The sequence below is a fragment of the Euleptes europaea genome, chromosome 21 (genome assembly GCF_029931775.1).
Source record: "Euleptes europaea isolate rEulEur1 chromosome 21, rEulEur1.hap1, whole genome shotgun sequence".
NCBI lineage: Eukaryota > Metazoa > Chordata > Lepidosauria > Squamata > Sphaerodactylidae > Euleptes > Euleptes europaea.
Genome location: NC_079332.1, coordinates 2,127,172 through 2,144,880, shown reverse-complemented (window position 1 = coordinate 2,144,880; position 17,709 = coordinate 2,127,172). Strand labels below are relative to the sequence as shown.

The 17,709-nt window shown below is 48.7% G+C and overlaps 1 protein-coding gene across 1 annotated transcript in view; it reads left to right on the top strand.

The window, feature by feature from the left end:
- Window positions 1-10,034, top strand: part of XYLT1 (xylosyltransferase 1) — a 165,266-nt gene extending 155,232 nt beyond the window's left edge. The window contains exons 11-13 of the mRNA XM_056866558.1: window positions 721-916; window positions 6,428-6,761; window positions 9,703-10,034. Coding sequence (XP_056722536.1) covers window positions 721-916; window positions 6,428-6,761; window positions 9,703-10,025 — 853 coding nt within the window. The 3' untranslated portion in view covers window positions 10,026-10,034. The remainder of the gene's footprint in view (window positions 1-720; window positions 917-6,427; window positions 6,762-9,702) is intronic.
- The last annotated feature ends 7,675 nt before the right edge of the window (window positions 10,035-17,709 follow it).

The window sequence follows — 17,709 nt, the reverse complement described above, 5'->3', positions numbered from 1 at the left end:
GGAAACATTGGTTCTCTCTGAATGATTGTTGCTTTTTAAGCTCATGCTGAGCTGTGCCTCTTGGGGAAAGGTGCTGGCCAGGTTGAAAGTTAGGGTTGCCAGGTCCCTCTTTGCCACCGGCGGGAGGTTTTTGGAGTGGAGCTGCATGATGTGAAATACCTTTTGGACGTCTTATAGTAACCTGATTTATACTTACCCTATGAGGGATATGAAAATGATTGTGTATGACTATACACTCTTTAGAAGCAATTCTCTGAAGGACTGAAGAAGGATTTTACACTATTGTGAATTTGAAACGGCCGTATCCTATAGAAGATTGTGGCTTCTTATTCATCTGAAAATTGAACTTGAACTTATACAGACTTGGTACTCTGCTGAGACCTTTGAAAGATTTTTGGCTCCTTTATTGTAAATTTTGTACATACTATGTGTTGGTTATAGTGTGGTTACTTGTATTTGTACATTGTATGTTTTTAGGAATCTCAGTAGCTTATATAAAAATTGCACCTTGTTTGTAAATGTTTTTCGCTCCTATACTGTTTTCCTAACCTTTGGTATTAGTATAGAGGTGCCTGTTTCTCCCCCAGTACCTGGAGCTTGACTGGGCTATGCCAGTTGCTTCGGCAGCCTGAAGAAGTTAGCCAACCCCATTCAGATGCAAGCAACGCCATTCATTTGTGCTGTTAATCTGTCCGTTTCCTGCACGTTCGTGTTTTCCAGGTATTACCCGATGGGCCACCCGGTTTCAGTCCACCTCTACTTCTTGGCCGATCATTTTCAGGGCTTCCTCGTGAAGCATCACGCTACCAATTTGGCCGCCAGCAAACTAGAGACCTTGGAGACGTGGGTGATGCCAAAGAAGGTCTTCAAGGTCGCGAGCCCCCCGAGCGATTTTGGCAGGCTGCAGTACTCAGAGGTAAGTCTTGCTGATTTTTCTTAGGCCTTGTTTCCTTACTAAGGCTGGAACTTCTCAGACCACAGATGGGAGGATTCACCTTGGAAAGCACTTCTGCTTTTAAAAATCCCCTCTGTGTGGAAAATCAGCATCGTTGAGCAGTCTAGGATTAGAGTGTTTAAATAAAGGTCCCCTGTGCAAGCACCGGGTCATCCCTGACCCATGGGGTGACGTCACATCCCGACGTTTACTAGGCAGACTTTGTTTACGGGGTGGTTTGCCAGTGCCTTCCCCGGTCGTCTTCCCTTTACTCCCAGCAAGCTGGGAACTCGTTTCACCGACCTCGGAAGGATGGAAGGCCGGGTCGACCCTGAGCCGGCTACCTGAAACCGCTTCCGTCGGAATCGAACTCAGGCCGTGAGCAGAGCTTGGACTGCAGTACTGCAGCTTTCCACTCTATGCCACGGGGTGCTTACCTAACTGGAAAACGACCATTTTTATTTTATTGTGTTACATTGCTGGGTCTTTATTTTTAATAGTTCCGTAATTGATGTTGTTGTCAATATTGAAACCGTCTTGGGTGCTTAAAAAACAAAATTGGAAATGCCTAAGTAAACAAATCCAGGCTCCTTAAATAGGGCAGGAAGAGACAGATGTATTATTTAAACTACCCCCCCTTCCTGTAAATATAGCTGGGGAGAGAACATGGCAAGAGCCCCCTCCCCGTTGGCGTGTCTTGCTGCCTTAGCTGAGACAGCTCACCTGTGGAGAGAATTTTGAGATGCCAATTCTTTTTGCATTTTGAACAAACCTTTGCAGCGGTTTGAACGCCGCCTACCCACGTACAGTTGGCTTTATAACAAGAAACAAGCCGCTCCAGCACTTTAAAATTCTCAAATACACCGAGATGGTAAGAATCTGACTGACAGTCAAAGTGTTTCTCAGACACCCCCCCCCCCCCACAAACACACCTTTCCTTGGAATGGCTATAAAAGTTTGGAAGAGCAATGCTTCAGGAAAAGGCCAAACTTCAAGCCCAAACCCTAAAGTCCTGATCAGCCCTGGGGTTGCCAATCTCCAGGTACTAGCTGGAGATCTCCTGTTTAGCCTGAAGAGGAGAAGGCTGAGTGGGGATATGATGACCATCTTCAAGTACTCGAAGGGCTGTCATAGAGAGGAGGGTGCCGAGTTGTTTTCGGTTGCCCCGGAAGGTCGGACCAGAGCCAACGGGTTGAAATTCAATCAAAAGAGTTTCCGTCTAGACATCGGGAATAATTTTCTAGCAGTTCGAGCGGTTCCTCGGTGGAACAGGCTTCCTCGGGAGGTGGTGAGCTCTCCTTCCCTGGAGGTTTTGAAGGAGAGGCTAGATGGCCATCTGTCAGCAATGCTGATTCTGTGACCTTGGGCAGATCATGGGAGGGAGGGCATCTTGGCCATCTTCTCTTGAGTATTGGTCACTGGGGGTGTGTGGGGGAGGTAGTTGTGAGTTTCCTGCATTGTGCAGGGGGTTGGACTAGATGACCCTGGTGGTCCCTTCCAACTCTATGATTCTATTGTATTACAACTGATCTCCAGCCGGTAGAGATCGGTTCCCCTGGAGAAAATGGCCACTTTGGCAATTGGACTCTAGGGCATTGAAGCCCCTACCCTCCCCAAACCCCACCCTCCTCAGGCTCCACCCCAAAAACCTCCCACCAGTGGGAAAGAGGGACCTGGCAACCCTAATCAGCCCCGACCTCCAGATCGTTGCGTTCACAACTACCTCCCACACCGACATCCCCAGTGACCCCTACTCCATGCCCAGAAGATGGCCAAGATGCCCTCCCTCTCATGAACTGCCCAAGGTCATAGAATCAGCATTGCTGACAGATGGCCATCTAGCCTCGGCTTCAAAACCTCCAGGGAAGGAGAGCTCACCACCTCCCGAGGAAGCCCGTTCCACTTGCAAGAGGCTTCCACATTAAAAACTGCACCGGCGACACGAAAGTTAGTTTCTGGCCTTGTTAGCAGTCGCCATTCATCACGGAGGACAAAATGAGCTCGGGCGGCAGGCAATTAGCGTCCTCCGCGCGGACCTAATGTTCCTGTTTGTGGTGAGCAATGAGACACAAACTAGTAATCAAGGCATAATTTATCTTAGGCAAATTTTAAATGGGAATCCAAGCAGGCCTTGGAAACGGAAATGTTAGAGGACGGTTGGGGGCAGGGAGGGCGTTCTGCACTGAGGGGGAGAAAAGTCGCATTGTGGGCTTCTTGTGATGCTCTTGGGACCATACCAAAGGGCTGTGGCTCTGTGATAGAGCCTCTGCTTGGCATGCAGAAGGTACCAGGTTCAATCCCCGGCAACTACAGTTAAAGGGACTAGGGAGGTGGGTGATGGGAAAGACCCCTTGCCTGCGACCCAGGAGAGCCGCTGCCGGTCTGAGTAGACAATACTGACTTTGATAGACCAAGGGTCTGATTCAGTATAAGGCAGCTTCATGTGTTCAAAGGGCTCTGCTCAGAGCCTTGGTTAGGAATACTCTAGAGGAACTCTTTCATCTCTCCCCTGGACATCACAGACTCTTCTGCATGCCACACCTAATCCCATCACGCCTGCTATTCACATGGACATACTGTTAACATTGACATACTAATGCTTGTCTGAATTCACTCTCCTCCCCTTAAAGACAGATGGATTCACAGTCTAGCTGTATCTGAAGAAGTGAGCGGTGGCTCACGAAAGCTCACACCCTGCCAGAAAATATTCTTGTTAGTCTTTAAGGTGCTACTGGACTCTGGCCCTTTTCTACTAACCAGCTCTAGTTAGGATGGGAGAGTCGGGGTAAGCTGCAGAGGAGGGCGTTTGTCACATCTGTGGGGTAGTGATCTGTCTTGAGCCTTCGAGTGGGAGGGGGATTCGGCTCGCGCCGCACAGCTTTGGCCCCCTCGGGTTTGAGCGAGAGCCCGCTTAATCGACACTGTCAGGCAAGAATTGGAATATAGCACATATGCCCGAGTTTGGGATTTCCTGGCACTTCACATTTAATCAGATATTCGTCATTGTCTGGTTATGGATTTTCTTAAACGGTAACGTTCATTCTTCCAGTACGACGGCGGCAGCAAAACGAGAGTGTGCAGAAAACTGAAAAGGAAAAAAAAAACCCCGCAGGTCTGTTGGACCCCCGGCCTCTCAGGAGGAGGCCGATCTTCCTCAAGTAGCCACGATGGCCTTAGTTCCAGTACTGCCTCTCGAAAGGACAAAGCCAAGTGGGATTTGCGGGCTTCCTGCTCCACGCTTCTCTCATTCTGTCTAGGTTTGCCAACCTCCAGGTACCGGCTGGGGATCTCCTGCTATTACAACTGATCTCCAGCCGACAGAGATCAGTTCACCTGGAGAAAACGGCCGCTTTGGCCATTGGACTCTATGGCATTGGAGTCCTTCCCCAAACCCTACCCTTCTCAGGCTCCACCAGTGGCGAAGAGGGACCTGGCAACCCTAATTCTGTCCCAGATGTTTGCCCATGAGGCTTTCCAATTGTTCTTAGACCAGGTCTGACTGTAATAGGGTTGTCAGGTCCCTCTTCGCCACCGACGGAAGGTTTTTGAGACGGAGCCCGATGAGGGCGGGGTTTGGGCGGGAGAAGGACTTCAATGCCATAGAGTCCAATTGCCAAAGCGGACATTTTCTCCAGGGGAACTGATCTCTATCGGTTGGACACCAGTTGTAATAGCAGGCGATCTCCAGCTAGTACCTGGAGGTTGGCATCCCTAGACTGGAATCCTGATTCTGTGACCGCCCCAATCCAGGACTGTGGTTTTGCATCCACGCCAGCTTATAAAGAAATTCCCTTTTCTGCCTTAGCAGCCTTAACTGCCGCAATAACAATGATCTTCCTCTCTGCAGTCGCTGCCGTAATATAATTAAAGATATGAAAAGCAGCCAGGGCATGTCTTTTAATAAAGATAATACTTTAAATGTGTTGTTTAATAACCACATATCCTGAAACCCTCATTCTGGGTAAATAGGCTGCATTATTTCATGGTCTAAAATAATGATCTTGGCTTTTCTCCCTTCGCAAAAATAAACAAAAAAGCAAAAATTCCTCCAATGAATGTCTGGAAGCTGAAAAGTGTACATTTTTTTTTTGGTCTGTGGTTAAAAACAAGCATCAGTTGGCGCTAACTGCAAACCGGTAATTCAGGGAATCTGCTTTTTAACACATTAGGCTACATTTGGCAAATACTGTAGGCTTCAGGGCAAGTCATTGTTTTTCCTTACGAGAACAATTGTGCAAAACTATTTATGCAGTGTGGGTTTTCTTCCTCTTTTTCCTGCCTTCTGGCACCCAGAACCCCAAGGCAGCGTGGTGTAGTGGTTAAGAGCGGTGGACTCTGATCCGGAGAACCGGGTTTGATTCCCCCACTCCTCCACATGAGCGGCGGACTCTAATCTGGTGCACTGGGTTGGTTTCCCTGCTGCTACACACGAAGCCTGCTGGGTGACCTTGGGCTCGTCACACTCTCTCAGCCTCACCTACCTCACAAGGTTTGTGGGGAGGGGGAGGGCAGGTGATTGTAAGCCGGTTGGAGACTCCTTAAAGGTAGAGGGTACCAAAACCAACTCTTCTTCTTCTTCATGCCTAACAAAATTAGCATAAAATCATACCATTGCATAAAGCTAGGGCAACTAAAAGATCACAACAGGATCAAAACAGTATTTGGCAAAGAACCAGGCGGCATGATAGGTTCACCACATGATTACAACCCAGTTTAACATACTGAGAATTGCACATTAGACTACTGTAACACACTTGACATGGGACTGCCCTTGAAGATGGCTGGGAATATCTGGGTTTTGAGAATATCAGTAGAGGCAGCATAGGTGGGGTTGCCACCCACCAGGTGGCACCTGAAGATCTGCTATTACAATTGATCTTCAGGTGACCAAGATCAGCTCCCCTGGAGAAAATGGTTGCTTTGGAGGGTGGACTCTATGGCATTATACCTTGCTGAGGTCTCTCCCCTCCCCTAACCCCACCCTTTCTAGGCTCCACCGCTCAAATCTCCAGGTATCTCCCAGCCCAGAGCTGGCAACCCTAAGTATAGAGCAGGGCAGCGTGTGCTGTTCGAGGAACGTACCACGACGTCTCGCATGTCACCCAATCTTCCCCCCACTCCTTAGCCAAGGGAAATATATTTGGTATTATCGCTATAAGTTTTCTGGCAAAATCTGAAGACGGGTTTGTTCTGGAAGGCCTTTGAAGGAACCAGATTCTGGTACTTGGGGTTGGTTGATTTGTACTGATATTACTATGGTAGTGCGTTTTCGCCTGTGAGTCACCTTGGGCAACGTGGCAAGAAGACTTAGCAAAATGAAGTGGAATAAACAAAGACAGGCGGTCAAGGTTTAAAGGCTGCAGCCAACAAACTGAATGATTACAGAAGAGTTTGTAAATTTGTTCCAGCTTGACCAGCCATCCTCAGTGCATGTTACTCGTGCATTGCTGTGTTATTTAATGTGTCATTCTTAACGCCTGTTCCCTCTTTCAGATTGGGACTGAATGGGATGCCAAAGAGAGGATATTTCGGAACTTCGGTGGGCTTATTGGGCCCATGGACGAGCCCGTCGGCATGCAGAAGTGGGGGAAAGGCCCCAACGTCACCGTGACCATCATCTGGGTGGACCCCATAAACGTCATTGCTGCTACCTACGACATTCTCATAGAATCCAGCGCTGAGTTTACCCACTACAAGCCGCCTTTGAATTTGCCCCTCCGGGCTGGAGTCTGGACTGTGAAAATCCTGCATCATTGGGTGCACGTCGCTGAGACCAAATTCTTGGTGTCTCCCGTGACGTTTTCCAACAAGCAGCCCATCAGACAAGGTATGTTTCTTTGCCCCTGATGCGGACGGCTGAGAACGTTTCTGACTACGGTATTGAAAGCGCAGGCAAAGCGAAACATTGCAAAACATTGCAAAAAGCTAGTGTGGCTTAGCGGTTAGAGCACTGAACTAAGACTGAGAATTGGTTCTTGTAGGTTATCCGGGCTGTGTTGCCGTGGTCTTGGTATTTTCTTTCCTGACGTTTCGCCAGCAGCTGTGGCAGGATAACCTACAAGAACCAATGAACTCTGACCGTGAAAGCCTTCGACAATATTAAGACTGAGAAGTTCTGGGTTCAAATTCCCTACTCAGCCATGACGTTCACTGGGGAGGGGCTGTGGCTCAGTGATAGAGCATCTGCTTGGCATGCAGGAGGTCCCAGGTTCAATCCCCAGCATCTACAGTTAAAGGGACCAGGTGATGTGAAAGACCTCTGCCTGAGAGCCATGGAGAGGGGCCGTGGCTCAGTGGTAGAGCCTCTGCTTGGGATGCAGAAGGTCCCAGGTTCAATCTCGGGCACCTCCAGTTAAAGGGACTAGGTGATGTAAAAGACCTCCGCCTGAGACCCTGGAGAGCCGCTGCCGGACTGAGTAGACAATACTGACTTGGATGGACCAAGGGTCTGATTCAGTATAAGGCAGCTTCATGTGTTTATGTGTTCATGTCGGCCAGTCAAGCTCTCTCCCTCTGGCTTCCAGCTCAAATCCTTGGCAGCTCCTCCCTGGTCCTTCCCAACAGCAAAGGGGCTGGACCGCCCCCACCCCCACCCCCGGTTATTTAACTAAGCGAAACGGACTTTGACTGCTCTGGTAAGCCAGGTATAAATCACAGCCTTGATAAGCAAGGTGCGTCCAAATTGCCGTGTTTTATTCTGAGGAATTTTGGCATCGTTGAGGTTTGGGCCCTGGCGTTTGAGACTGTTATAGAGCCGGAGCCTGGGATTCCACGCCAAATACCAAAGAGACGTCCGGGCTTGGAGACAACAGCGCGCTGATTTATAACCGGTGCTAAAATGGTGCACATTGGAGGGGATGAAAACGGTCGGCCTCACTGCAGTGCAAGCTGCGGATGGCACGGGTGGTGTGGCAAGAATTGTAGACGCCGGTGTGTAATTCCTGGGCTTCCAGCCGCTCCTGGAACGCTGTGTGGCTTTGCCGGCCTGGGAGGAGCCTAAACGAAGGCATTTTGCGCTGGAGACGGTGTGTATCTTGGCGGGGCTGAATAAGGTCTCTTGTGACATCCAGTCCCAAGTTTGCACAAGCTGGACCGGGCGGGGGGGAATGATGACAGTGTAGAGAAATGCAGACGCCCCCAGTCTTCACACCTGTGTGACTTTCAGAGCCCAGTGTGAATATTTCCACCGAGCTGCGTCTCTGACGGGCAGCTCAAAGCCCCCACTCGTTCGCCATTTCACGTTTTCAGGATTGCTTCTCTGCCCTTCATGCATGCTGTCTTTGTGACCCTACTGTCACGCTCTCTTGGGGGTGAGGGGGGGGCTGCAGGATGAGGCTCAGACTGTGATCAGGACTGGGGGTTCGATCCTGAGCCGGCTCAAGGTTGAGCACCCCCTGTGGTTCAAATGCCAGGGAAAAGTTGCCTGGCACATCTTGGTCACTCAGGCCAGTGATCTTGTTTGGCGGCACCCGCCCAGGAAAATTTCTCCTCTCTTTCGGCTCTCCTTGGTTTTGTCGCTGCCGTTCATTATCATCTTGTTTATTTTATGCCTTTTTTTTTACACCGGCGATACATGTACGTTAAACTTCTTTCATTAAAATGTATTTATCCCTCCTTCCTCCCCGCCCCCTCAAAGAGCCCGAGGACGCTTTCATTATATGCCATTTTAACGCTATTTATATGTAAATTGAAATAGAGATATTAGAACTGAAACTTGCTCAATTAACTGTTCTCATAGGATAGGCAAAAAAACAAACAAAGCGACCCTGGCAGGAGTTCCCAAGGTACTTGGATTACAATGACAAGCAGCCCAGACAGGGGAAAAGCATATTCATCCTTTAGGACCGCATCAGTTGGTGTGAGACAGCTCCATTTTGGGCAGCGTTAAGGATGAGATTTTTAATTTCTCATCCTCCTGTTTTGACTGTAGACATTCTCAGTTTGGTCTTGTTTCTTCCAAGTGTGAACCGAACCTGACATCCTTTATTTTTGTGGCATTTCCCACTTCCATTCACCCAGCGCTTCCCGTGAAATGGCCACGTTGGCCGTGATGCTTGTGCATCAATACATATGTGTTACCCATATAATATATATACGAGCGGTGGGTATGGCAAGCTTACAGTTCATGCGCAGACAGTGAAAACAAGTGTATACTGCTGGTAGCAAAAAAGTGGGGAACCAACAAAAATATGAATGAATGTAGAAATTATCAGAAGGAGATTGAGACTGGGAAGGGCAGCCATGAAGGAGCTAGAAAATATTTCCCGGTGACTCTAACGGCCAGTCCACTCCTGGGCCAGCTGGTCTTAAAAGGTAAAGGTAACGGTCCCCTCTGCAAGCACCGGGTCACTCCTGACCCATGGGGTGACGTCACATCCCGACATTTCCTAGGCAGACTTTGTTGATGGGGTGGTTTGCCAGTGCCTCCCCCAGTCGTCTTCCCTTTACCCACAGCAAGCTGGGGACTCATTTTACTGACCTCGGAAGGATGGGAGGCTGGGTCAACCTTGAGCCAGCTACCTGAAACCGACTTCCGTTGGGATCGAACTCAGGTCGTGAGCAGAGCTTGGACTGCAGTACTGCAGCTTTTACCACTCTGTGCCACGGGGATCCTGAGCTGGTCTTAAGGGAAGTACTATCCAATTGCAATGTTCCGATTCTCCTTCTCCCCGACCCTCCCAACACCACGCTCCGAAATGTTTCTGTCCACCCTGGAAGATAACTATTATTAATGCAGACCTTTGTTTTCTTCTGTTTTTCTCCTCCAGACGAAACCGTGCGGTTGCACGGCGGACCCCCGAATAACGCCTACATGGAGCAGAGCTTCCAAAGCCTGAACCCCGTCCTGAGCCTTCCCCTCAACGCCGCCCACGTGGAGCAGGCGAAGAGGAACGCCGCCCTCACTGGCTCCAAGCTGGAGCACTGGGTGGACAGCTTGGTCGGCGGCGTGTGGTCGGCGGTGGATATCTGTAGCACGGGGCCCACTTCCTGCCCGGTCATGCAGGCTTGCAGCCAGACTTCATGGAGTTCGCTGAGCCCAGACCCCAAGTCTGAGCTGGGCCCCGTTAAACCCGACGGACGGTTGAGGTAGCATCTGGTAACGCCTTTCGTCGGCTTAAAAGGGAATTTAACTTTGTGCTCTCGTGACTCGGGGTACGTTTGCACTTCAAAAAAAAATGTTCCGCTGGCTTTAAAGCAGACGTTCCTTCTGGAAGAAAACGTAGTTTTCGTGAGGATGCTGGAAGTTCCAAAAATGCCGGGTATTTCATCGCAGGTCTCTAGGAGTCGAGATATAGGGGCAGAGAAGGCAAACCCAGTTAAATATATACATTTAGCCTTCTACACCCGGATGTCACTTCTGATTTCAAAACCGGCCACGAGCCGTCCGTTGCCTTCAATTAGGGATTCTTTGGAGACCTGATCCTGAGATATGTGTCTGTTGTTGTCACCCTTAGGTGACCTTGAAAATGCAAAAGTTTGGAAGGAGTTAATGCCTGGCATTAAAAGCCACCCTAATAAGTGGGAGAGCCGTCCATGTCTGCATCGAACCTTTGGACTTTCCCGCAGTTCCAGTATTACTCGGACACTGCAAGTTGCCGGGATCTGAGACAGAAGCACGTAGATTCCTTTAACGTTCAAGCTGGCATCATAAAACTAGTTTTCATTTCCACCTGAGGCTCTTTTGCGGAAGTCATGCGATTCCCCCTCCCTCTTCCTCCTTTTCAGTTCAAATCCTGCGAGTTTCGACTTGGTTGAAAACCGGCAAAGAACTTTTTACGGGTTTAATGCTACAAAACGGCTAGTTGGTCGAATCAAATAAAATCTTCTCCCCGTTTTGTGCCCACATATAACTCCCGTGCCTACTAATTAGAGTCAAGCAAATAGATCCTGAGATCATGACCGAGCGACACGCAAAGGCAGAAATTCCCTTTTAAGAGGCCGCTGCAATACGATTTGAATGTACGAGATCCTGATAGCTTGCTGTTCCCCCCCCCCCCACTTCTAGTATTTGGTTTAAAGCTACTACAGTTTGCTTTGGACTTCTGAAAATGGCCACGTCAGCTGTGCTGGCATGGAGGCGTTCCACGGTTAGCTGGCGCAAAGGAGGCGGCTTAGGAGAGGAAGAGTTTAGGTATTTATTTGTGTTTTAGTCAATGACTAATTAGTAGGTGCTGCTTGTGCAGCTTGGAGATTATCTTCTCTTACTAACTCGAGCTGCCTTTATTAAGGAAAGGCCTTTTAAAATATATATATATCCTTTCGCCCCCATTTCCCTTTTCTTTCTGCCTTCTTGATTTTCCACTCTTGCAAGAGTTGTAAAGTACGAAACGTTTCCTTGGGATTCCAGTTGCTCGATGCAAAAAAAGAAAGAGAGAGGGAGCGAAAGAGCGAGAACCCCTTACACGATAAACCCGTCCAACCAGCGGTAGCAGCCCCATTTTCTCATAGGTTGCTTGGGGCAGGGACAAATGGCTTCCCGTCTAGCATTGAATCAAGCTTAGGACCAGCCGGCGTGCGGCGACAGGAGCTTCTTGAATGGATCTTTCCCCCCACTCATGATTTTTTTAAGGTGAATTACAACCCTATTAGGAGCCCCGTGGCGCAGAGTGGTAAGCTGCAGGGCTGCAGTCCAAGCTCTGCTCACGACCTGAGTTCGATCCCACCAGATGTCCAGGTAACCGGCTCGAGGTCAACTTCTATCCTTCCGAGGGCGGTAAAAGGGAGTACCCAGCTTGCTGGGGGTAACGTGTAGACAACTGTGGAAGGCAATGGGAAACCACCCTTGTAAACAGAGTCTGCCTGGTAAATGTCGTGATGTGACGTCACCCCACGGGTCAGGAATAACCTGGTGCTTGCACAGGGGATTACCTTTACCTTTTTATTAGGTAAAGGGGGCCACTGGACAGGGGAAGGGGGAATTAGCACTTTCCCCACATGCTGTTTTCATAATTTGAATCCCCCCTCCAAGGTTGTTATTTTGTGCCAGGGGAGGGGACAGGGGACAGGGTATGATCTTTTCCCCCCATGGGGGAAATAATAGGTCGTAGAAATGGCATGGCGAGGTTAAGAATTGCAAGAAACCTTCCCCTGCTCTGCGACCCCATCTGCCCAGCTTGAAAAACACTGGCCGATCCATTCACGAATCTCTCGTCGTCACCCCTAAATGGTCCCTGAAGTGCTGATTCATACGCACAAGCGTGTCTCCTTTTTGCTTGGCGGGCTGTGTCTGAACGTGCTTCCTTGTAAAAATGTCGTGTTTGGGGTGAAGTGATGTGAAAGTGCTATCTGCTGACCTGTGAGGGGCGGCTTTGCACATGTGGCCCTAAAGATACGGATGTGCCTGTGTCCGCCCGTCCCGTCCCCCCAGCCCAGGGCTAGTCATTCCTCTGCTTGAACTATCATGCTTAAATTTGCAACTCGGAGGAGATTCGCGCGGCAACCGCTGATGATTTTAATTTGGCCTTATAAACACCAGATGCATCCTGGGGGTAGACCACTGGCCCAAACCAGATGCAGCGCCACACAGACATCCTTCTGTGGATGGTTTTGAGCATCAAACCATCTGCTATATGAGGGGATGGTTTGAGCATCTTTAATGGTTTCCATGCGAGTCCCCTTCGTTTTAGCATGCCCCAGGTCAGACATTCCTGGATGTGGCAGTTGTTGAGTGTGTGCAAGAGTGTGCGTGCGTATGAACTTGTGCAAGAACCTTTTGTTCAAAATCTGCCAGGGGACGCTTGAGTCCCAAGATATACTTGCGTAGCGTTATATTAAGCAAACTGCAGGAGTCTTTTCATAGAGCAAAAGATGCTTAATTCTCCTCCCGCTGATTCTGTGGATTCGAGGGGTGGGGTGATATTCCCAGCGCTCCGCACTCGCTTGGGAAGCATTAAAATCCTTTACAGCTTCATGTCACAGTAGCAGTTTGCTCTGCTGGTTTCCTTGAAGCGTCTGAACGCCGGGCGACCCGCAGGGCCCTCCATCTTTGCCATTGTCCTGTAGCATTTGTTGTTTTGTCTTTTCTTTTTTGCTGCCGCCGTGCTCTTCCTACTTTGCCCTCGCTTCCCTCCTTTTGCCGACAGGTGCTACCAAAGGTGCTACCTCACTGCTACTGGCAAAACGCGTTTCCCTGCCAAAAGGAAAACGAGAACGGAAAGATCTCCTCTGAGCTGAATGTACAATCTATGCAAATTCTCTCTATTTTGGTAATTAAAAGAAAAGAAAGGAGTAAAAAAAAAAAACCTATTAAGTATTAGAGCTTGTAACCTTGCCAAATAAAAAGCAAGATTCTGTACAGGTACCTCTGATAGCAGAGCGATTTCTTGCCGGCACTGTTCATTGTGCCGTTCTTTGTATATTATAATGTATTTTGGTTCTTTTGTGATCAGAAATCACCTTTATTGGGAGGGGGGAGGGGGGAGATGGTCATCTTGCTTGTAAAAGACAGCATCTTCTGTTTGCTGGGATTGTCCCATGAGGAAATCGAAACGTGTTTTATTCTGTGTTAATTGCCAGGCTCTGGGGGGGGGGGGACGACGACAACGGTTGTGTCTTAAGCTGTCGGTCAAGATTTCCCTATGGGTAAATCTGTTTATTTGGACTTTCTCCAACTCAGCGTTCATGCCTCGGCATCCTCTGAGTTGCCCATTCGAAAAGCCTTAAGTTCCTTCATTTATCTTCTTCTTTTCTTTAAATGTGGCCTTAAAACTGTGTTTGGAAGTTCTAGCTGTTGTGCGTTCCTTCTCTGTTGACTCTTGTCAATGTATTAAAGGCACCTTGAGATTTCTGTCTCTTTTTCTTTAATGGTCGCTGCTACGTAGCTATCACCTTATTGTTCACAGATAACACTGAAACATCTTAAAAACCGCAGACTCAAAAGTGGGGGGGACGGTGTCGTATCGCTTTGAAGAGAAAGACTGGCGCCTCTTGTAAACCTTTGCAAAAAAACAACCCCAAGAATACTTGTTTTGGGAATGTATTGACTTATTTTCCTGCCATGTCAGAAAATAACGTCTTCCCCCCCCCCCCCATCTTGAAGATATAACTGGCCCAGATACCAGTCTTTCATTACTGGGGCGTGTGCTTCAAAGGGACTTTTGCTATTGGGTTTCCACAAACATAGAAATCTCTTCAGGGAGCAGCTTTGGGGCGCACGTTTCTTCATGGGCCATGGGACCGTGGGAGCAAATATGATTGCATGTCGGAATATAGCATTGAATTATCTTTATTTGCGCTGTGGCTTGCATGCCCATCTCTCTCTGGCGCCGCTGTTCACGCACAATTGTGAAAGCAGAACTCAAGATCGAGATGCGCATCAGGAGAGAGTCTGTATTTTTGTACTCAACCCTCCAACCGGCTGCCCTGTGACGTGGTTTAATTGAACATGAAATCTTAGGGCTACGTGTGCAATCAGTTATCCTGGAATCAAAAGGTAATATGAGAGATGCGCAATGCTTCTACTTGAAAGTAGTCTGCTTTGTTACTTACAGTCTAACTAGATGTTTGAAACTATACAAGTTCACCACAGAGAATCACAGCTATTCTGTGGCTGCTCTTTCCCTGTGGCAACACGTGAGTAAATCAGGCACAGCAGGGCCTGATTCAGGTGGGGACTGCTGTGGAGGAGGAGGAACACCTGCCTTCTCCCCGCTGCTGTTTTTGGCTGTTGAAACAGCCCAAGGGTGGTGGTGGTGGTGGGAAGCCAGCATGCGCACTGGATGCTTGTACATGCTTGCTCCCCACTGAGAAATAAAAAAAGGAGACGAATACAATGACAGTAACCCAGTCTTCTTTCTCTTCCCTCCCGCAAACGTGAGCTAAGATCACAGGTGCATGATCTCTCATGTTCTCATCCAGACTTGCTGAGATGTCAGGCAGGGCTGCCGGGAATATTTGCAGCATCGTACTTTGCAAGAATCCAACCCAAGGGGATGTGTGGTGAGTAGCGGTCTGCGTCAGATGACTATAAAGAGGGACCTTGAGGGAGGAATACTTGAGACGTTCAATCCCCGGCATCTCCAGTGAAAAGATCTCAGGTAGGAGATGACGGGACAAACGTGCTCCCTGCAGAAAGCCACTGCCGGTCAGTTCTGAGCTAGATGCCAGTCAGTATTTTATTACGGTCAATTGACCAGTTCCATATAAAATTCAGAGCCTTCCGCATCGTCTACAACCTGATCCTTTTAACTGGAGATGCTGGGGATTGAACCGGGACCTTCTCACGCGAAGCGGGTGCTCTACCACTGAGTCACGGCCCACCCGTTAGGATTGCCCCATCAGAATTCAAAGAGGAAACAGGGTGCCGTGGAACCGAGGGGCGGTTTACGCAGGGGGTCCGGCTGCTGAGGGCAGCGGCCGTTCCTGAGCTCGCAGCGGAGGCTGTAAAAGGTGGAGCTGAAACGGCCCCCTGCCCAGGTCCCGCGGAGATTTCTCTGCGCGGTCCTGCAACCTGGAGACGTCGCATGGAGAAAACGGAGCCCGGTTCTCACCAAACCAGGAGAACGAGGTGGTGGTGGAAGGCTGTACTGGTGGAATGGGCAGTACAATTTCAGATGGCAGGAGGTGGATTCCGGCTTTTGAGTGTTGCATAAATCATAGAACCAAAGAGTTGGAAGGGGCCATAGAGGCCATCTAGTCCAACCCCCTGCTTAATGCAGGATCAGCCTAGCGCATCCCTGACAAGTGATTGTCCAGCCTCTGCTTAAAGACTGCCAGTGAGGGGTAGCAAACCACCTCCCTAGGCAGCTGATCCCACTGTCGAATAACTCTTACTGTAAAAAAATTTCCTAATATCCAGCTGGTACCTTCCCACCTGCAATTTAAACCCATTATTGCGAGTCCTATCCTCTGCTGCCAACAGGAACAGCTTCCTACCCTCCTCTAAGTGACTTGCCATGGAGATCTTAAATAAAAGCCTTTGCATAACAAGGAGAAATCTTTAGGCCCCTCCCTTTGCCAGCTGTGCTGTCCGCCCCCCACAATTTGAGGTGCTGTGTAGTCCATTCCCACCACCTCCTTCCTCTGCAGTTGTGAGCCAGGCTAAAGAGGCCGGCTTTGAATGTGCGAACTGGCCTTTTGGTGTATTCTGAACCCTGGAACAACTGCAGCGTTTCACCGGGTCATGAATTCCAGACCAACAAGCTGTATTAGAGATCCCAGCAATAGACCTTCCCCCCCCCCAAAAAAAAATAATGAATTGGCAAGGAAGAGGCCTCCAGCTTTTCTTCCCCAAGGATTATTTTTTTTTTAAAAGGGTACTAGTTATTGTTCAATACTTTCAAAAAATATGAACATCAGGGACTTGACTATTTAATTGCTTCTGCATTAACTCTTGACATCTGTTTGCCTGCTTTATGCAAGGCAGATATTCTGCCCTATGATTAATTTTATTCCATTGCAGTATGGTCTCTGGAATTCTCATTAACGGAGAGCCTAAGGCGGAACCAAGGAAAACTGTTGAGCCTCCCACAAAAATTTCTGAGGCATTCAGAGATACCAGTTTTCTATTCTGCCCTGTTTAATGTGCCGGGTTTTCCTATTATAGCGATGATGGCACCATCATACGACATCATTTCTGCAGAGCAGTACTTTTTTTTTTTTAGCCATTTGTTCAGTCAACTGGGTCTTCTCCCCACTGAGGCAATCCACGTTTTTGGCCTGAATTGTTCTTTTTCATGTTGGAGGTAGGAGCTGATATCATCTTAGGCAGATGATGAGAGGGAGGGCATCTTGGCCATCTTCCGGGCATGGAGTGGGGGGTCACTGGGGCGTGTGTGGGGCACAGGTAGTTGTGAGTTTCCTGCCTTGTGCAGGGGGGGTTGGACTAGATGACCCTGGTGGTCCCTTCCAACTCTATGATTCTATGATAGAATGCTCTTCTTTCACTAAAATAAATAAATAAATAAATCATTGCCACACAAAACTTAACATGGTCAGGAGAAACCAAGCTCAGAAGCTTCCTTCTGAGCAGACGGTTTTCTCTGCACCTAGGTGTTTGAGGAGGTTGTATGGAGAAACTTTCAGACACGGGATCTCCTCCCCAGCAGTATGAAGAGCTACGGTCCAGGCGCATGAACATGTAGCCTCATTTTTTTTTCTATTTTCCAAAGATAGCCATCTAGAGAAGAAATCTTCCCCCAATTCCACCTCACAGTAACCTCACCCATCTTTTGCTCCCTCCCTTCTGGGTTGGGATTGAAATTTCGGCATCCTGGATGCCCACCCCCTTTTCATTCTAGTGCTTTTCCTGGTTATTTGTTAAAATATTTGGATTCTCAGTAGTATGTCATTAGCCGTGTGTGTGTGTACATATGTGCACATATACAAGCACACTCTGCGCAGGTCAGTTCATGTTAACTGGGCAAGAGAGGTCCGGAAAGAATTCGGCAATCAGATTGCGGGGCGAATGAGGGCAGAAGCAGGCATCCTCTCTTGGCTGGTCTGTAAAAAAAAGCCCCACTTGAACAGTTTCAACCAGCAGAAGCATGCCGGAGGAAGTGGCTCTGCCTGAATCAGGGCCTCACATGGCTGCTCTTGGGAAGATGCATTTGGGGATCTCCCAGCCTAATCTCCTAGTATGGCCATAAGTCTTCCTCGATGCCGGAATTTGACCAGAGAGGTTGCTGCCCCTACGACTTGGCTGACGCGTAGGGAAAATGCCTGCTGAAAATTGCCCAAATAAGGCCTGCTAATTTAGCATGCCTAATGTGCAGATTTGTAATTTGCATGTTAATACTTTGCACAATATGCTGTCCAAATTTGTGGAACTGATCTGT